Source organism: Nilaparvata lugens, chromosome 8, assembly GCF_014356525.2.
Source record: "Nilaparvata lugens isolate BPH chromosome 8, ASM1435652v1, whole genome shotgun sequence".
Classification (NCBI taxonomy): domain Eukaryota; kingdom Metazoa; phylum Arthropoda; class Insecta; order Hemiptera; family Delphacidae; genus Nilaparvata; species Nilaparvata lugens.
This window is the reverse complement of record NC_052511.1, coordinates 3,698,417-3,721,035: the sequence shown is the minus strand read 5'-3', so window position 1 is coordinate 3,721,035 and position 22,619 is coordinate 3,698,417. Positions and strand designations below refer to the sequence as shown.

General features: G+C 34.6%; 1 protein-coding gene across 1 annotated transcript in view; it reads right to left on the bottom strand.

Moving 5' to 3' along the window:
• The window catches only part of LOC111052170 (cubilin), a 231,266-nt gene that overhangs the window by 104,873 nt on the left and 103,774 nt on the right, over nt 1-22,619 (bottom strand). Inside the window, 6 exon segments of the mRNA XM_039435056.1 lie at nt 3,590-3,697; nt 6,351-6,602; nt 10,423-10,549; nt 12,640-12,801; nt 14,584-14,765; nt 18,707-18,875. Of these exon segments, the coding sequence (XP_039290990.1) occupies nt 3,590-3,697; nt 6,351-6,602; nt 10,423-10,549; nt 12,640-12,801; nt 14,584-14,765; nt 18,707-18,875 (1,000 nt within the window).

Genomic DNA, 22,619 nt, shown 5'->3' with positions numbered 1-22,619 from the left:
TAACCTAAAAGATTATGTTCAATTATGTGGGAGGTTGAGTTTATACTTTTTTATTCTTTCAAATGACAATAAGATGATATTATTATAAATGTTTTAATTATTGAATGATGAACACAAATAATGAAAAGTTTTTTGATCAGCTGTTTTTTGATCACCTTTCTTAGTTCCATGTTAGCGGCTGGAAAGGGTACTCTTTCAGGCCTAGGCTAGAAAGTTCTGACATCAGACAAGAGTCGTCTGCAAACAATGTCTTTCAGATCTACGTAGGGACTGGAAAACAGCTGCTTTCTGTGCAGTGTGGCGAAAATAATTAAGTACTGAAATCTTGTGAAGTGAAAAACTACAAGACTTTTGGATTATGTGTAACCTTATCTAAATTTGGGAGAGGAATAGCACAAGGTTACCTTATTTTTTCTCTCCCTATCATTTTGATGATGTACTGATTGTATGAATGAATCAATCAATCAATGAAGAATAAAGAATAAATATATTTTAGGATTTAGGCTGGTTGCAGACGAACGACTATCGCATGTGGGATGTGGAAGCGATTATTTTCCTCCTGTGGTAGCACAAACGCAGCGCATACGGAATGCATTGGCAGGCATGGCAGTGGCACTGATACTTCCACATGGCGTTGCGCGCTGTGGTAGCGATTATTACTTTCCTTGCCCTATTACCATAGGTAAGGAAAGTATTGCTTTCCGAAAAAACTCAAGGTACCCCAATTTCTAAATTTCTATAAGTTTCAACGTCCCCTGACTCCAAAAAGTGGTTTTTGGGTATTGGTCTTTATGTGTGTGTGTGTGTGTGTGTGTGTGTGTGTGTGTGGTGTGTGTGTGTGTGTGTGTGTGTGTGTGGTGTGTGTGTGTGTGTGTGTTGTGTGTGTGTGTGTGTGTATGTGTACACGATATCTCATCACCCAATAATATTAACGGAATGACTTGAAATTTGGAACTTAAGGTCCTTACACTATAAGGATTCGACACGAACAATTTCGATCAAATGAAATTCAAGATGGCGGCTAAAATGGAGAAAATGTTGTCAAAAACAGGGGGTTTTCGCGATTTTCTCGAAAACGGCTCCAACGATTTTAAAGAAATTCATACCTAGAATTGTCACCGATAAGCTCTATCAACTGCCACAAGTCCCATATCTGTAAAGATTTCAGGAGCTCCACCCCATCTTTTCAAAGTTCGATTTTAGATCCCCAATTATCAGGTTTCAGATACAATTTAAACAAAAAATTTCAAGTGGAAAAGATTGAGCATGAAAATCTCTACAATTAATGTTCAGTAACATTTTCACCTAAAATTGAAAATAAGCTCGAAATTCGAGAAAATGTGATTATCCAATTATTGCAAACTGTTGGCAACTTGTTGATTCTATTAAATGATTTACTATGAAGAGATAGCAGACCTCGTGTGTCTCCAGCGTTATTGCCCTGTCACCAGCTAGCTCAGATCTTTGTTTATAAGTAGATTTGAGATGCCCGTGAACACTAGTGTCAGGTGATCAATTTTCGTAATGGCAAGGAAAGTTGTGTGAGTGCGCCACACCAGATTTTTTTTCTTGCTATTGTGATACCACTGGTTTGAGCACTACGCTTCCCCTAGCTTCTGTATCACAATCGCAGTCGCTGTGACTTTGAAAACAGCTGTATGATAAAAACATCTGATAAAAACACCCGAGTATGATACAAAAATCTGAGAACTGTTGCACTAATGCACGGTTTCTCGAATATAGTGTTGTAAAAGTCTCTGTGAGTTAGTCGTATTGTTCTATGGCATGTCGGTCCCACATCCCACATGCGATAGTGGTTCGTCTGCAACCGGCCTTAAGCTGAGAATATAAACTTTGAAAACCAAGTTATATGAATATAGATTTAGCTTTTATATTATTTTGAAGTAAATTCATATGCCTTTTTGTAAGTGGGGAGTCTCTTGCTGAAATACATTATACCATAGAGAAAAATCTGGTGTGGCGCACTCACACAACTTTCCTTGCCGTTATGAAAATTGATCACCTGACGCTAGTGTTCCCGCGCATCACAAGTCTACTATTCAAAGATCTGAGTCAGCTGGTGACAGGACAATAACACTGGAGACACACGAAGTCTGCTATCTCTTCATAGTGAATGATTTAATAGAATCAACATTTGCCAATCATATTTTTTCGAATTTCGAGCTTATTTTCAATTTTAGGTGAAAATGCTACTGAACATTAATTGTAGAGATTTTCATGCTGAATCTTTACCACTTGAAATTTTTTGTTTAAAATGTATCTGAAGCCTGAAAATTGGGAACCTAAAATCAAACTTTGCATAGATGGGGCGGAGCTCCTGAAATTTTTACAGATATGGGACTTGTGGCATTTGATAGAGCTTATCAATAACTATTTTAGGTATGAATTTGATCAGAATCGTTGGAGCCGTTTTCGAGAAAATCGCGAAAAAAACTGTTTTTGACAAATTTTCGCCATTCTAGCCGCCATCTTGAATTGCATTTGATCGAAATTGTTCGTGTCGGATCCTTATATTGTAAGGACCTTAAGGTCCAAATTTCAAGTCATTCCGTTAATTGGGAGATAAGATATCGTGTACAAACACACACACACACACACACACACACACACACACACACACACACCCAACCACTCGCCCTATATTACCATAGGTAAGGAAAGTAAAAAATGCTTGAAAATGAGTAATATTTGATTTCTACTGATTATAAATTATTCTGATTGATAGAAATTGATGGAATATTCATGATCAATAATCATAAGAAAACATATTTTCCATAGCTCATTTTTTAACACTTTTTTTCTGATATCCTGTCCATACTTTCAACAAAATAATTATATTAGTGATAACTAAAAACAAAATCAAATTGTGAGTATAATTCTACAGGAATGAATTCACTCTTTACATTCAGATAATTTGAGTTGAAACATTGTAGCTGAAGTGATAATCTGATTGATGAAGGACCGATTGCGGATTAAATCTAACTTTTTACTTTTTGTGTAGTTGAGAAGTTGATATTATTGTAGTAATAATTATACATATTAAATCAAAAAGATTAAGAAATTGTTGACTAACAATATCATAGCTGTGCTAATAGTGAAGTTGTGTTTCTTTTCTGGCTCAAAATTTTGCAAAATTACTAAAAAAATTCCAATTTGTAGAGATTTGAGTGAAATATTTTTGTTTTTAAAATATCAAAATTCAAAATTTCTAGTTTAATCATTAGTTTTGAAGTGAAAATTGGACTTTTTGAAGTGAAAGTGGAATTTTAACCTTATTCTTTTTTGAAACTTTTATTTGTAAAAATTTGGGAGAAGACAGTTTTGGGCTATGCCTGTTGTCTTCTCCCAATCATATTATATTTATTATAATTATGATTTGTAATTGTCAATGAAATAAATAAATAATTAATTAATTAATTAACACACAAATTGTTGACAATTTCTTAGTCTTTTCGATTTAATCTAACTTTTTAGTTAGATTAAGGATATCAATTGTAGCTGATTGGGAATTACTTCTTTACATTATGTGACTTGTATTACTTCAGGAGATTATGTAATCACTTCCTACCTTCGGATCCTTTGAGATACCAGACACATTCGGAATCAGGCTGTTGTAGACTTGGATAATCTTTAGACGTGATTACACCATGTTCAGCACTTATATTCCCTCCACATTCTGTAAGAAAAATATTGTAATTAAATTTATACATTTAGTTTAATTAATTTATACATTGATTGATTGATTGAGTACTTTATTTATGTAGATTACAATTAAACTGGCTTATACACTTATATACAATAGCTTACAATACAGCAAAATTATAGATGAATTTACATAATATAGACTAAGAAACAATTATTGAACTGTATATGAAATGAAAAGTAATTTGTAATATAATAACTATAGATAATTATATTGTTATGCATCTACATAAATTGGCGGAGCTTTGGACATATCAATGTCCATTCTTCGGAAAGAATATTAGAAATATCCTCCCCACTAACTCTCTACCAAATTGATAGATACAATATAATTCTCAACTATGAATGATTGGGGAAGTAACAACAGGCTTAAAGCCCAAAACTGTTCCTTTCCCAAATTTAGATAGAAATTGTCCAAAAATAGGTTATGTTTACACTTCATGATTTTTGTCCAATATTTTGAGTCCAAAATATAATTATAAACTAGATTAAAGGCAATATATTGAACATAATACAGTGATGATAATATAGCACAGGACCATGACGGATCCATACAGTGTGGTCCACGTTATATAAGGACAGTATTTGATCAACATTGGTGTTGCTATCCTTGTCCATCATTTGACAAAACAGATAACGCTATTCTTTTCTAGCTCTGCAAAGTTGCTAGATTGTTATTTAACAATGTAGAAATGTAACTAATCAACAAAATATCCAATCTTAATAATTATGAAAATTCATCATTTAATCATTGAAAATTATTCACGAATGAAGTATAATTTATCATTTTAAACGAGAATGAACAGTTGATATTACATCAGATTCATCGGATCGGATAGCTGACCTCAATAGAAGGCAGTGTCAAGGCAGAGAATCGGAAACGCTGTTTTCCTATCTTTCTCCACTACTATTAAAACGTGGACTTCTCTATATAATCCCCTACTACAAACGTGATGAGAAATGAAATGTTCAATTGCATTTCAACAAAATTATCACATTAAATATTTTTCTTACATTTTTTTCAGAATAACTGCCCCAAACTGTTACTCCATATCTCAGATGACATTCGAATAAAGAAAATTATATACATTTAAGTAGCCTTTATTGAATGTACAATAGCGGGATAGTGTTCTTAATATAAAAATCACTGAACTTAGTTTAGAACAAGTGGTTTTTTGGAAAAATGTCACGTTTTTGGAAAAAATGTCACGTTTTTTGGAAAAAATGTCACGTTTTTTGGGAAAAATGTCACGTTTTTTGGAAAAATCCACATGAGATTGCCAGTTAACACTAGATAAATACCTAAAAATCTACACACTTCAATCATAATAGATGAATTACTGCGCTGGGATAAACACATTTTACATCAAACGGCTAAAATCAGAAAATTAATTTACAAATTCATCCAACTCAGGCAGCTACTATCAATAGACATGATGAAAAAATGTTTATTATGCAATAGTCGAGTCCATAGCAAGATATGGCATTTTGGCCTGGGGAGCTACAAATTTCTGCCATCGATCCTATCTTCAAGGTTCAGAAGCTAATTTTGAGGATAATAGGACGCAAACATCCACTCTTCCCTTCTGTACTACTATACTCGGAGCTCAGCATCCTCAGCATCCAACAGATTTACATTCACAGACTTCTAACGTTCACCAGAAAGAACCCACAACTCTTCATCAATTTGATTCACCCGCAAGGAACACGGACTTGGCAATTCCCAGGATGACAACATCAGCTGCTCAGAGGTCAGCCACATATTTAGGACCAAACATTTTCAATAAACTGCCAATAGCTATTAAAGAAACAGTTCCAATCAATTCATTCAAATCGAAAACAAAAAAGTGGCTCCTGTCTAATAGAATCAATCATGGAGAACAATTAGTTCTATGAAAAATTTTCCATACTGTTTCATTCTCATTTTCTTCATTATAATGATTTTTTTCCCATGAGTATTATAAATTTTTATAAAATTTCTATATTTTAGGTTATCAATTTTCTTTTTTAAATTTGTGTATAGAAATGTGGTTTTTATGAACTTCTAATGACTCGCAAAATGTATCTTTATTATAAATTTTAACTTTTGGCATAAAATCTTAAACAATAGCAAAATGAGTGGCATCCCGACACATATTCATATATAGTGGGGGCCACATTTTCTTAGATCAACCAATTGTATTAATACTTTGTAGATAATTGTACCTTATATGCTTTTTGTAATCATGTCTATAATTTGAATATCTGAAACAAATTCATAATCCAGCAATAAACCAATACAACATACACTGTTTGAAAAGGTCATTCTAACAGTTTTATTAAAATTAAGATGCAGATTAATGCTGTTGAACCACTGACAAATATTATTGACTGATACATAAGCATTCATCTCCAGCCGCTCACGTCATTATTATCAGCATTTAGAATGCTAGTGTCATCCGCATATAAAGTAATATCAGCTCCCAGCAGGACTGCTGACCAGGAGTATAGTCATTTTCACACCGATATCTCACCGACACGACAGGACAGGACAGAATTTACTCTGATGGACAATATGGATAAGAGGAGGCTGTGGTATATTACTGCGCGAGGTCTACTGTTCTCAGAACTACTAGTTTATTACTCACCTGAACTCATAGACGAGTAACTGATCAGAAAATGGGAGCTGGTATCAGTTGCCCAGTTCTCCAGGAATCTGACCAACATCTTAGAGCCAGTGCTCACAATCGGTGGAGGCAGTTTTGAGCCACATATCTCCACAGGTCTATCATTCACATCTTCTCCATCATACACTAGCAGACCTTCATTTCCACATGTACCATTCGACGCATGGTAGTTGCTGATATCCAGGGCTGAGAACGTGATTGTCACTCGTTTGTCTGTAATGAAATAAATATTTGAAAATTCAACAATGAGTTGAAAATAGTGTTGTGAATTTGTTGGTTGAAATTTAGTTGTGAACTGTGTGGTACGGTATATGAAGATTGATTGGACAATAGATTGTTTAATGAGTTCAGAAAAGTCGTTGAAATTGAATTGTAAACTATACCTTTTCCAACTGTATTTGAGAAAGTATCATTGTAATTGAGAATAGTCATTTGTATTTGAGAAAACGTCGGATGTAAATGAGAATATTCAATTGTATTTGAGAAGTCATCACTTGTAATATTGAGAATAGTGAATTTTATTTGAGAAAGTATCATTTCAATTTCAGAACATACGATTCGAAATCGAGAAGATGTCAGTTGTAATTGGGAAATGATTTTAAATTTGTCTTAGCTGTAAATCTCAACTTTTATTAATTTATGTATGATGATCAGCTAGCTACATTAAATATATATATAGCTTACTGTATATATTTAGAATATTAATTTGCCCCCATGCAAAGCCTATGGTAGTAATTGGAATACTGTGTATGTAGTACAGTTCCTTTCCTGCTCAAATCAAACCTGTACTGTAGGCTACAGAAGAGTCACGACATGTCAATTGGACAATTTTCTCACTTTTAATTGATATCTTCTCATTTACATTTGACGATTTCTCAAATACAATTGACTATTCTCATCTAAGCCTACACCTTTTCCAATTTTATTTGAGAAAGAATCAAGTTAATTCGAGAAAGTATCAATTGTATTTGAGAATAGTCACTTGTAATTGGGATAATGCAGTCTTACAATGGTCTTAGGCAGGGTGATGCTTTAGCATGTCTGCTTTTCAATGTGGCATTGGAGAAAGTAATACGAGACTCCAAAATTGACACTAGAGGAATCCTGCTCAATAAGACAATTCAATTACTGGCTTATGCTGATGACATTGACATTGCAGCCAGATCAGACCCCTATAGGATGGAGGCATATAATAGCATGAGAGGGGCAGCAAATAGTATGGGACTGATTATAAACAAGCAGAAAACAAAGATTATGGTCTCATCAAGGTCCAATGCTGCTCAGTCTGACCTGATAGCTAATTGTGGTTTGGAGGTGGTTGATGAGTTCGTCTACCTTGGGTCTTCAGTAAACTCAAAAAATGAAACAACACATGAGATCAGGCGAAGAATCCTACTTGCAAATAGGACATACTTCGGTTCAGCCAAACACTTCAGATCAAGGAATTTGAGCCGAGAGACAAAGATAAGAATCTACCGCTCACTGATTCTGCCTGTGCTGACCTATGCCAGTGAGGCATGGACCCTAACAAAACTGGATGAGAATATGATCAACATTTTCGAACGAAAGATTCTACGCCGAATTTTTGGTGGTGTGCAAATTGATGGAGTGTGGCACAGACGAAAGAATAGGGATCTGTATGATATGTACGGCCATACCAATGCACTGGCTATTATCAGAGTAGGGGGACTCAGGTGGACAGGTCATGTTGAAAGAGCTGATGACTCATATCCGGCTAAGAGAATCATGAATTACAACATGGAAGGAAGAAGCCGCCCTGGTCGACCAAGACTGAGATGGATGGACTCAGTCACTGAAGATGCAAGGAAGCTTGGTGTAAGAAATTGGAGACGAGCTGCCATGGACAGAGTAGAATGGATGCGATTGCTGGAGGAGGCCAAGATCCGTTTTGGATTGTAGAGCCGTGGATGATGATGATGATGATGATCTTTTCATTTACATTTGACGATTTCTCAAATACAATTCACTATTCTCAATTACATGTGATGACTTCCCAAATACAATTGACTATTCTCATCTACATCTGACATTCTCTCAATTACAAGTGACTATTCTCAAATACAATATTGATACTTTATCAAATTAACTTGATACTTTCTCAAATACAATTGGAAAAGGTGTAGTTGATTGAACGTAAGTTTGTGTAAAAATTGATTATACAATATGAGTTGAAAAAGTCGTCTTGACTATAAATAAATTTAAAATTGAGTTGTAAAGGTTGATTGAAAGTAATTTTTTGAGTTTGCATGAAGATTGATTGTACAGAAGGTTAATAATTGAATTCATTGAGTTGGAAAAGAGATATATGCCCTGCCAACTCCACTGAAAACGTATGATAAAAAACGTCTAATATGGCCTCGCCCTTACTAGGCATTTATTTGTCTCTTGTTTATTTGCAACGTGTTAATTGGAGTTAATAATGATTTGAACACCTCGCCCTTATTAGGCATTTATTTGTCTCTTGTTTATTTGCAAAAGTTAATTGGAGTTAATAATGAGTTGAACACCTCGCCCTTACTAGGCATTTATTTGTCTCTTGTTCATTTGCAACGAGTTAATTGGAGTTAATAATGAGTTGAACAGTTATCCAATATGAACATTTATGAACATATCCAAACAGTTGCTACGGTGTTGGATATCTATTATTTTCCAAAATTTGATTAACGTTCAATTTCCACTCTGTCCATATTTATAAGGAAATTGAATATAAGACACCGTATCTTGAAGAAGATGCAGGACGGATTGGAGGATAGAATAGAATAGCTGCCTTTATTTTTACCTAGGAGGGCGGAGTTAGGGCGCAGCCGGCCCTCTCTTACACTCAACCCTCGAATAGAGGAGAATCGGATAGAAGAGCATGGAAGAGAAAGTAGTAATAGAAAAAGAACAGGATACAAAAGAATGAAATCCGTTTCATACATCAGTTTCTCAATTAATATTTCATACATCACTCGATGAAAGAATGATGTTTGGTTTCACCATAGAGGAAAGATAGAAGTATCTTTAAATAACGTATCTTCAACTTATCCATAATCAAAGGTTTCACCAAGCTCGCAAGACATTTGAATTTATGGTCAAATATATGAATCATATATTTATCTCACATTGATCAGAATTTTAGAGTTTTCAAATTAAAAAAGTTCAATGAACAGTATTTTGTCTTTGAACAATCTTTGTCATCGACAGAGAGATTGTTTATTTTATTTGTTGTCAATATTAACGTTAGCTTCTCTCTGTTTCTAATAACAAACGTGCCGCTTGTGCGACAGATAAAAATATGTACTTGAAATGGCTTTCATGTTTGGCATTGACTGAGTTTATATTAATACCCAAAATTTAGCTTTTGGGGCAGTTCGTTCGTTAGGACTGTGAGTAAAAGTCCGGCTGTTCTGGTGAAAAGGATAGATTTTGCTCTTGTTTTATAATACAGTTTTCCTGTCGCAGTTCGGGCAGTTTAAAGAGAATTGTATTATTGAATAAGACAGGATCTGAACCCATTTAATTAGATCAGTTATTTTGATATTTTTTTATTAATAATAAACGTCGTGTTTTCAACCAGTGAATGCCAAAGGGGGAAGCCATCTGCAAAAGGTAGGTGTTATCCTTTTGAGTTTTTTTTATATTTTCCATAACCACAAAGATTGTATCTTTAGCAGCAGCGAGTAGCTTCCCCATTAATTTCATATCAATATTGTTTTTTATAATAAAATTAATCTTGTTTTGTTCAAATGTAAAATATGTTGAATACTCATTAAATTATATAGTAGTTCATTCCCCACCATCACATTAGATTACATATTTGTTAGAGGCGTCTCATCTTACTTTACAAAATGAGGTACGATTTACAAGTGTGCACTAGAACATATGATTTCTTTGTGAATAGTTTCTGGATAATTTCAGGTCACACTGGTGAATCGTATCCGGCTTTACCATGTTCAAATATCTTGACCAAGCTTGGTGAAACCGGGTATTAGTGAATTGTATAAGTTGATCACCGAGTCCATGAACTTACCCAATGAATCGGCTGAAATGTACCATGAACAGTTCTTCCTGAAATCGCCAATATCTACAAAATGATGAGCTGCCTGGTAGGACAGAAACTTTCGATCGTTTGTTGCAATCAGATTCCCACCACAAGACTGCAAAATAAATAAATGAATAATGAATTTATGCCAAATACAATAAATATTTTTACAAATAAAAAAAATCATTGGACCATATGAATAAAGTTGAGCATTTGCTTATACTTCTAAAATATGGAGCATTTGCTTCATTTTCTATGAATAAACGTGAGCAAAACCTTTTGCTCATGCTCATCAAGAAAATAGTTTGAGCATTTGCTCAAAAGTAAAAGCTTTTGCTCAAAATTGAATGAATAAACTAGAGCATTTGCTCAACTTTTGAAGCAAATGCTTCAAAAAAAAGTGAGTCTAGTCTAGAGCAGCTTATCACCTTCTGCTCATAGTAAAATGGCTCAACTAATTCGTATGAGGAAGAGGAAACTATACCAGATACGATCACAACCAATAGTTGAGAACTATAAAACTCTTTTTAGATTCAACCATGATATATATTACCATTATCCCTACAAAAGAATAAATACAAAAGATTACCTGTTATAAAGATAGCCAACACAAAATAGGAAATAGGCATTTAAGAAGATGAGAGTGTGGACGATTATATATAGAGGCTATTGATATTATAAGAATATGTTGAAGATTATTATAGAGATGACATTTTTTCACGCTATTATTTCAAATTCTAAACTCAACTAACCTAAAACTACTTGACAGAACAGCATGAAACTTTGGGAATATGTTGTGTAAATATTGAGGATGGTTTCTGACCAGAAATTTTAATAGGGGGGCTAATAATAATTACATATTAATCCATTTCACAGACCTATGTTTTCGAAATTGTCGGCCGAGCGGCTAACGTAGAACGGGAAGATCATCATGATTCAAGATCATGTTGTGATATGATTTAGCATATGAACTTACCAGCTGTAATAAGCACGTCACTATGTGATAAAATTGTTTACTGGTATTAAAACGGTAGTTTTAAGCGCGGTATTTAGATGAAAACGGTAAGGGTCATGAAATGTGTGCGCAGTGGCCAGCCAGCTAGATTGCGTCATCGCCACCAACCGAGGTTTTTAACACCTATTCTCAATAATTTATGAAACTTATCTGTTAAAAACAGATGATTGGATATAAAATGACGTCAGCTACACCGGGAATTTAGCACAAACATGCGCGTGACACCTACCGTCTTCTTCTACATACCGTGGTTTTAAGCACATAGGAAGTCCGTATTGAGATGTAAATAAAAATAATGATTGTCAGATAAATTTCATGAGTCACCAAATAAAGTCAAGTGTGTCATGAGATACATTGACTTTTTGGCGGTAAAAGGTTCGCCGGGTGAGCTAGTAATGAATAATTAATATTGCCAATATTGGTGATTCAACCAACTCAATTCTCAATTTTAAAATAATAGTTCTGTTTTACCCAAAAATATGTCACAAATGTTGCAAATTGTTACAAGAATGCATAACAAATTTGAAGGAACGAACACATAATGGTCAGGTTCATGTCAAACACATTGTTTTGAAACAAAAAACAATTCTACAAATTTTTATAGAAATATATCAAGTGAATGAATAAATAGCCATTAGGATAATTTATAAGATTAATACAATGCGCTCTTGCAGACCTTATTTTAAAGAAAAGAGATTATATATTATATATTTATATATCTATTATTTATATATTAGATTTAGCAATCTTCGTTTTTAAAAATAGACGAATGTATGAGGAGAACCAGGTGAGTCATCCCCATAATACTCGATTTAGAGGTTTTGTTTACCCACATCACAGACTTAGCCTGCTGGAAAGTGGCCCGTTTTATATGGGAATGGAAATATTTAATTCAATCCCATCTCCCATAAGAGAAATTGATGGCTTGAAGGAGTTCAAAAAACACTCAGGGAATTCCTTATTGTATTGTGACCGTACAGGTTAGCAGACTTCCTTGTTGAATAGTGTTTGATTGATGTATGTTATGTGGGATCTGTAGTGTTGAAATAGGAGGGATGGTAGATATTAGATTAAACTTTGACGTGTCATATATTGCGGGATCGTTGCTCCCTTAATGCAGTTCAGTAATTGTGACGAACAAGAAAAGTAAAGTAAAGTAAATAAATAAATAAATAAATACAAAAACGCACCATTTGATAGGATGCAGTGAATCCATTCCTTGGAAGGGTGTTGTTACTTTTGTGTCGTATTGTGAGAGTGTTACCAGTTGACATGATATAGGCCGGTACTGGAGGCTTACTACCACAATACTCCAGTAAAACAGGATCTTTCAACGATTCTCCATCGTAAACCTGTGGAAATTTGAAAAAAAATGATAAAATCAAGTGAAACTTCAAGGTTGATTGGAAGAGAGGACTAAGAAGTCCTTACTCCGATAAGTAATGATTCTTCATCCTACAGATGGAATTTTACTGAGATGTTGCAATTATTCAAATGCTGATGAATTGATAATAATGATTATTAAACGAAAATCCAAATTAAATGCTGTAATTCACCCCGAAGACGTCTGCTACTACAAATATTGACAACAGGGTAAACAGCTAGATGGAATTTCGATGAGCGCCACGATTCAAAAATTATTTGTCAGCCCGGGAATCGATCAGTCAGATTGTCAGTTTGGTGTAAGAGTAAGCATTCCTGACCGGCAATTAGGAGGTAAAGGGTTCGATTCCTGGGCTGACAAATAATTTTTAAATAGTGGCACTCATCGAATTTCCATCTAGCTGTTTACCCTGTTGTCAATATTTTCAGTAGCAGAAGTCTTCGGGTTGAATTACAACATTTAATTTGGATTTACGTTTAATAATAATTATCAATTCATCAGCATTTGAATAATTGCAACATCTCAATAAATTTCCATCTGTAGAATGGGGAATCGAATGGGGAAATATGTCTTCGGGGTGAATTACAGCATCTAATTTGGATTTTCGTTTAATAATCATTATTGATTCTTCATCGTATACCTGTGAAAATTTGGAAAAATTTATAAAATAAAGTGAAACTTCAAGAGAGTAAAAATGAAGTGATCTCCACTTTGCAAATCTAGCAGGGGCGAGGCGTGACTTTTTGACTCAGTCATCTCCAGGAACAATTCAGTTGAAAGTTTGAATGAAAGCTGCACCCCCTCCCCTACTTCAAAGATAATGTTCCATTTTTGACGATTATTTATCGAGAAAGATGACATCTAGTATAAGATAAGCTTACTATTCAAAACCCTAGAGTTGAAAACTATAGAACTTGGCTAGATCTCAAGCTCGGAAACTGGACCTCAAATTATTTAAAAAAATGTAATTCTTTATTCTATATTGATTCATACAACAAGTACACCATCAAAAATGACAGGGATAGAAAAAATAAGGAAACCTTGTGCTATTCCTCTCCCAAATTTAGAAAAGGTTACACATACTCCGAAATAGGTTTATTCTTTAGTTGTTCACGTTAGTACTTAGTTGTTCACTTCATAGAAGAAATAATAATAATTATTATCAATAACAAATTGCAAACAAAATAATTATCGTATGGTTTGCAACACTGGCGCGGAACAGTGGAATCGCAGAAAATAGCGATGTCTTTGACTGTTTACTCCACCATCGTTTATGTGGAGAGGGGGAGTGATGATGCAGAAGAGTGGCGGTAACCAATGCTAAATAGCATTACTGGAATCGCAAATTGAACCACATTCAAGAATCACATTGAACGGATGGGACTGATGAAGCAGTAGTCTACCTTATTCAAACTTGGCGCGCTCGCAAAAAATGTTTCTCTTTTGGTTTATTCACCTTTTTTTGTATTTATTTTAAATATTTTGAATTTAATAATATAAATACATATTACATATCAATTTCTGTCCAGTCATCGGAGAATCCAGAGATGACCGGACGCCTCGCCTCTGAAATCTAGTCCAACATTTTTCCTCTTGTCATAATTCAAACTTGGAAAGTATAAATTATAATTTTGATTGTTTATGTGGTGTTTATTGAAATAAAGAATAAAGAATGCAAGAGAACAACGTGAATGGAAAAGTTCACTGGATTTACAATTAAACCAATGAAAAAATTAATAATTGTACTTACAGTTACAGAATCCAATGAACAGTTTGTAGATGAAAATATGTTGAATTCGTTGAAAGTCAAGTTGAGAAGATGATGTTCTTTAGTTTTTATCTGCCATATACAGTCGTCAGTCTTCTCGTAATGCTTGGGATAATTCCTTGAGTAGATTTTGCCTGATGTTCCAGTGAATAAACCTCCACACTCTGAAAGGAATTTCAATCATTATCCATTTCAATCAATCAAAAATTCAAATGCTGATGAATTGATAATTATTATTAAACGAAAATCCAAATTAAATGTTGTAATTCAACCCGAAGACTTCTGCTACTGCAAATATTGACAACAGGGTAAACAGCTAGATGGAAATTCGATGAGTGGCACTATTTAAAAATTATTTGTCAATCATGTTCCTTGTTGCAATAAATCTACCTATTCAGAAAAATAGAGAATGTAATTCTTGAAATCGATATAAGAACTTTCCAAAGCTGGAAAAAGATAGCGCTATCTGCTTTGTCGAATGGTAGACAAGGATAGCAACACTACTTTTAATCAAATACTACCATTATAACGGGAACCTCTTTATAGTACTCACTCAAAGGGCCGGTTGTACAGAAGCCTGTTAAAGTAAATCATGATTAAATGTCACAAGAGTTATTCAGAGAAGCATTTTTTAAGTGCAGGCTTGTCTGATTGGTTCTTATGGCATTATTCACGGTTAGAATTTAATAGCCTCTTGTGCAACCGAGCCATAGTCTAGTATATTGCGAGATGAACTTACTTAGCGGCACAGACTTGTATGCTACTCACTCTGCTATTCATATATGTTATCTCTATTCTCCATGCTGCTTGTAGTCTCATTTATTCCAAAATCAACTAATTAGTACCATAGAGAGAAAATCTGGTATGGTGCACTCACACAACTTTCCTTGCTCATTGATGTAAGCCTCATTCTTCTCAAACGAGAATAATTTAGGGGAATAACTTAATGGTTGAGTTCAAAGCCACTGATCAATTCAATCAGGTTTTTTTTACGTTCAGTAAAAAACCTGATCAAAGATGAACCACAGAATGGAATTTCGGATATGGTGAGGTCCACGTTATAATGGCACTAGATAAAGATAGAAGAATAGCGATGCCGATTCTCTGCATTAATTAATTGTATTTCTACACTGTAAAAAAAAAATAATTGGCATCATTGTGGACCTAGAAAAGGATAGTACCACCGGCTTTGTCGAATAATAGACAAGTATAGCAAAACCAAAGTTGATCAAATACTGTCATTATAACGTGGACCTCACTATAGTATCCTGACGCCATAATCCGCCATCTTGAAAGAAAGTGTAGCATTGTAATACAGCAGTAGTTTTAATTTCTAACAAGATGATGCAGTCATGTGTCGTGGTCTTGGTGCACTCAAATCTTGGTTAGATTGATACCTTCCATTTTCGGTGTATTCTGTGGCTGAACGGTTGCTCATGAGTCATGACTGACAGATGTTTCCCCTGTTGATCATATTTTGTAAACAAAACTAGAACTTAACCTATTTCATTGTAATCAATTAAAATGGAAAACCATCAGGTGATTGGAGTAGTTTTAAATGCTTTGTAAAATATTTTAAACATTATTGAATTTATGTAATCATGCATTTCTCTGCTCTCAAATACATTATAATGGAGTTCATTATTTGTAAACAACCTCGTATTCAGCCATGTCTGTTTACGTTCAGCTACTCTATTTACGTTCTTTTCCATCGGTGGAAAAGTACGATTAACTGATCAGTGAATGAACCGGATATGACGTATTTTTTTTTCTTATCAGTTAGACCAAAGACGACCTTGAAGAGGTATAAACGCACAATACCAGAGCCACCTCCAATACAAGGCCCCGGCCTACAATATTGCAACGTCGCAGTGTAGGCCTAGAATCTAATACATGATTGGTGCAAAAGATCAGCTGGTACTTTTTAAAATCTTTTTCACCAGTCATGTATCAGATTCTAGGCCTACACTGCGACGTTGCAATATCGTAGGCCGGGGCCTTGTATTAGAGGTGGCTATGACAATACCTTTGCCTTCCCAATGCTAGCTCTTACTTGAAATTAAAGGTTCCATTGAGGTATTTTAGCGCGAGATAATATATAATTAATATATTTTTTTGTAATATTATAGATCACAAAAATCTTCAAGATCTTTAGTATGTAATAATCTTAAAGGCTTCCCCTTAATGGCCGATTTCAATTCCAAATAATCCAGAGCCGCATGTGAGTCTATGCATCGTTCAACGACAAAACAGTGCTTCGTTCAGAGCCACGTTCACTCACCGATCTCATCGTTCACTCACCGATCAGTGGCTTTGAACTCAACCAATGACGATTGGCGGCTACACATTTAAAACTATATGATCAAACTATTGTATATATTGTTTTCAGAGTACATTTTCCTTTGTGTAAATTGTGAAATTTGATGATTTTTAAAAAGTCGTCAAAACAGCTGTTCTACCGGTAAAATAATTATCTCGATTTGTGTTCTTTTGAATAAACTGCTCAACCTAACTACACGAGAAGGAGGTTACAAAGTCAATTTCTCAAGGATGGGGTGGACCCCCTGTTAATTTCCCAGGAAGGAGACTCATGCCAGTTGATAGAGCTGATAAATAACTATACGGGTATGATTTTGAAAAAAAATCGGTCAAGTCATTTTCGAGAAAATCGTGATAGAAATTTGACAAAATACTTGTTTCTCAAGAATACTCCTGAAATTTTCCCAGAAATGAGACTTATGTCAGTTGATAGGGTTTATAAATAGCTATCCAGGGTATAAATTTGAAGAAAATCGTTAAAGCCGTTTCGAGAAAACCGTGAAAAACATGGTTTGTTAGTCATTTTCCGCCATTTTGAATTGAATTTCTTATTGTCGGATCCTCATGGTATAAGGACCTTAAGTTTAAAATATCAACTCAATCGGTTAATTAGAAATGGAGTTGTCGTGTTCACAGATATACACACACATACACACAACACAGGCCAATATCCAAAAATCATGTTTATGGCCTCAGGGGACCTTGAAACGTATAGAAAACTTGAAATAAGGGGACCTTAATTTTTTTGGAAAGCTATATTTTCCTTACCTATGGTAATAGGCAAGGAAAGTAAAAATAGCATAAGAAGATATCCCATGGTATAAGGCGTTTATGTTTCAAATTTCACTGTTAACTCAAGCTGATAGTCCACGTACTTCTTTTTCGTGAAGCTATGTGATAGTTGAATGAAAAATACTAAGAAATTATCAAAAAACCACTGATTTATTGATAATTAGAAAGACCGGTTTCGGTTATTACACCATTGTCAATCTCTGATAAACTAAAACTAAATACAAGAGCAGCAGAATTTATACTGGTAGGCGAGTACTGCTATGGTCGAGGGCATGAACGCCTGCCATTGGCCTAGCTAGACAGTCTCCTCCCCCTCAACGGTGTGACAAAATGGAGGCTTAAGCAACAGAATCGCCATGATAATAAAATTTTACTTTTAGTACAAAATAAGAACCAAGAAAACAAGTGTGAAAGATAATAAAACAAATATGTAAATGGAAGAACTATTGACTAATGTATGCTTACAATTTTATGATAAAACAAAATTCGTAGTGTTGTATTGGTTGAAATGAATCTGGTCATTTAAACTATACTGGGAATTTTCCTCAAGAATTTTCCTGGGACTGTCTAGCTAGGCCAATGGCAGGCGTTCATGCCCTCGACCATTAGCAGTACTCGCCTACTAGTATAAATTCTGCTGCTCTTGTATTTTTAGTTTTAGTTTATCAGAGATTGACAATGGTGTAATAACCGAAACCGGTCTTTCTAATTATCAATAAATCAGTGGTTTTTTGACAATTTCTTAGTCTTTTTCATTAAATATGAATAATTACCACAATATCAACTTCTCAACTACACAAAAAGTAAAACTATGTGATAGTCTCTCATATTGTGCCGTTCTTACACTTTCAGCCGGCCAAAACAGTAATAGACAGTAGTCGACAGTAATCGGCTTGAAATTTGGAACATAAAATACCAATACCATGGGATATCTTGTAATGCTATCTTTTCTTCATTCTAGAACATGGTCTAATATATTCTGAGATGAACTTACTTGAGGGCACAGCCGTGTATATGGCGTGGAACCCGCGACCGTTGAAGGTGCCGTCACTGTTGAAGCGGACAAACATGTGGTTGGAGGATGACGTCTGAATTAAAGGCACAGGTTGGTTGGCACACAGCCGAGAGTGCACAGGTGAGTCTTCGTCGGGGCCTCCGAAAAGCTGAGGAAAATCACCAAAAAAATTGAAATTTGGATTTGAAAATTGATTTGTTTTTTGAAATTGATTAAAAATCAATTATTATTTTTAATAAAGATTTTTCAAAAAAAATTATTAATTAAAAATAATGATTATTGTAAAAATCGCAAAAAGTTAGAGAGTTGGGTAACTCTCACAAAAAGATTAAAAGCACTGGGGGAGACGGAGGTGAAGAAGAAGAAGAGGAGTGGGAAGATGAGGAGGAGGAGGAGGGGAAGGAAGAGAAGGAGGAGATAGAGGATGAGAAAAGGAGGAGGAGGTAGAGGATCAGGATAAGATGGAGGAAGAGTTGAAAGAGGAGAAGGTGGAAAAGGAGGAGGAGATAGAGGATGAGAAGAGGAGAAGGAGGAGGAAGAGTTGAAAGAGGAGAAGGAGGAGATTGAGGATGAGAAGAGGAGAAGGTGGAGGAACAAGAGAGGATGGAGGAAGAGTTGAAAGAGGAGGAGGAGTTAGAGGATGAGGAGAAGAAGAAGAAGAAGAAGGAGAAGGAGGAGGAGGTGGAAGAACAGGAGAAGATGGAGGAAGAGTTGAAAGAAAAGGAAAGGAGGAGGAGGAGGAGGAGATGAAGGAGAAGGAAGAGTAGGTGGAGAAGGAAGAGAAGGAGGAGGAGGAGGAGATAGAGGATGAGGAGAAGAAGGAGGAAGAGCAGAAAAACGGAGAAGAAGAAGGAGAAAGAAGTTATGGAAAAGGAGAAAAAAATCGATAGGAGGAGAAGAAGTTAAAGAAGAATAGAAGTATGAGAAGAAGATGTAGACAGGTTGAGAAAAAAACATAATATTTATTGATTGATTATTTGCCTTTATTAGGGCAGAGTTAGGACTCCAGGTCCTCTCTGCCACACAACCCTAAAAAGACAAGAAGAAGAAGGAAAAGGAGAAGACAGAAGAGAAAAAGAATAAGATGACAGTTCAAGATGAAGATAAAGGGAGAAAAGATAGGGGAAGAAGAAGACAGAGGAAGAAGGAGACAGAAGAATAAGAAGAAGAGAAAGAGGGAGAAAAAAAGAGAAGGAGAAGAAGACAGGTCGAGAAGAAGAAGAAAGTTGGGGAAGGAAAAGAATAAGAAGAAGAAGAGGAGGAGGAGGAGGAGGAGGAAAAAACGGGAAAAGAGAAGAAGATAAAAAGATTAAGAAGGGAGAAGAATGCCTATTTTGATAACTCCTCAACACCTCTAATATGAACTCAGCGAGGAATCTGAGTACATAATTCGATAGAGAATTTCATTATCTTCAAAAAATGTCATTTACAAAATTTGTCTAAAAGGCCCGTTGAAAAGTTATAAGGGAAAAACTGAAGAAGGTACCATTTTCACGCTCCCAATATTCTGAAGCCAAAGCAACTCAAGGAGCCAAGAGTTGGCTGCTAAAGTTCAGAATTGGAACTTGTACGCTATCTAGCGGGAGAAGCGTAGAACTACGTGGAGATGAGAGATAATAGCAGTCCTTCAGTTTTATTGAAATATTGTGACTCAACTGTAGCTTTAACGGAAAAATATCAAGAGACAAAAGTTTTAGAAAATTAAATTTTCTATCGATTTCAATAAATATTTAGTTCTTTACTTGATTTAGAAAGAAAATATGGCGCGTTAAATCATTGATGATTAAGTGACATCAAACAATTCATACAGCTCTTCAGTTTCTTCTACAAATTCTTGTTAAATACTCAAACAATTCAAATTTTATCACCCTTCTTGTATGAAATGGATCATTATCTTTAATTCTTGTTCAATAAAATTTCTTGATTAACCGAGATTTAAGGCTGTAATTTTTAGAAAACTGAGACCTTGTTACAAAAGGTTGTTTAGTTTCTGGAATTCTAGTTGAGATTTCTGACGCTAGGTAGCATGAGCATGCAGACTCTGAATTTCAGCCGTCCGTTTCTCAGCTTGATTGGGAACAGTTCTGAGCTTCAGATGCGTTCACAAAAATTTGTAGTAGGTCCAGTTTTTCGCCCATAACTTCTGAACGGTGCATCGTAGATAAATTTAGGAGATATTCTTTTTTGTAGACAAGAAAATTATCTACAATTTAATATAGAATTAAGTATTTCAACAAAAGAAATAGAAGAGCTAGAGAGTTTAAAATGTGTATGATTGTATTCAAATTCACTGAATATGTTCTCGATTCTGTTTTTAGCTTATAACTTGTAAACGGTTTATTGAAACTGAATTTATGTGTAATTCAATTTTGTAGAGAAATAAATTATCTAAAATATCGTATCAATGGTATTTTTTATAGATTCAATTTAATTAAATTCACAAAATAAACTTATAATGGAAAATAGAGAAGAAAAAAGCAGTGAAAACTGATATGGATTCTAATTTACTATAGTGAGGTCCACGTTATAATCGCAGTGAGAAAAGATAGAAGAGCAGCGTTGCCGATTCGAAAGGAGAAGATGAAGAAGGAAGGGGAATAAGGAGAAGGAGAAGGTGAAAAAGCTGGAGGAGAGTAACGAGATGATGAATATGAAAGAGATGAAGAATAAGAGAAAGAAGGAGGAATAGAATGAGGAATAGTAGGAGGAGGATGGGAAGGAAAAGTTGTAGGAAGAGGAGAAGAAGAATAGGAAGAAGGAGGAGGTGAAGACAGAGAAGAAGGAGGAGGAGGTGAAGACGGAGAAGAAGAAGAAGGAGGTGAAGACGGAGAAGAAGAAGGAGAAGGCAAAGGAAGAGGAGAAAAGTAAGGAGAAAAATAAGGAGCAGAATAGTAGGAGAAGAAAAAGATTGAATGAAAAAGACTAAGAAATTGTCAAAAAACCACAGATTTATTGATACTTAGAAAGACCGGTTTCGGTTATTACACCATTGTCAATCTCTGATAAACTCTTTAGCAGTTAGCTAAGCTTTAGATAAGCTAACGAGTTTATCAGAGATTGACAATGGTGTAATAACCGAAACCGGTCTTTCTAAGTATCAATAAATCTGTGGTTTTTTGACCATTTCTTAGTCTTTTTCATTCAATATGAATAATTACCACAATATCAACTTCTCAAAAAAAGAAGAAAAAGAAGAAGAAGAAGAAGAAGAAGAAGAAGAAAAAGTAGAAGAAGAAGAAGAAGAAGAAGAGAAGAAGAAGAAGAAGAAGAAGAGAAGAAGAAGAAGAAGAAGAAGGAGAATAGAATAGAATTCTTTATTGTCATGAAACTCATAGTGCAGTAAAAGATATAGCCACCAAGAAACAAAATACATATAATACATACAATACTCATACGAAAGTCACACAAACAAATACAGAATGAAGCAATTCACACAAATCAATATGAAGTCTGAACACACACAACAATAAGCTTCCACAAAATATATGAGTTCTATACATGAATAATATTTAAATAGATAAAGCCCCTACAAATAATAAAATAATAATAATAATAATAATAATAATAATAAATGTATTTGTAGGGGCTACAAATACATTTAAACAGTGAAATCAGCTGAGCTTTAGTGTTTACGAGTTTGTGTTGCTTGAATGGTTCCGAATTTTCTTGAATAACTCAATATTATTCGTTGCAAGTGGTAATTGAGTGTAATATTTTTAATTAATTTATTAATTCAAGCCATCTAAATTCAAAATTTATAGTTTTCATTTTTGTTTTGGACGGAAATTTTATCAAAATTGTACCCGCGAAATTCTAACCTTATTCGGACTTTTTCATTTATAAATTTGGAAGAAAAATAGCACAAGGACTATCTTATTATTTTATCTTTCAA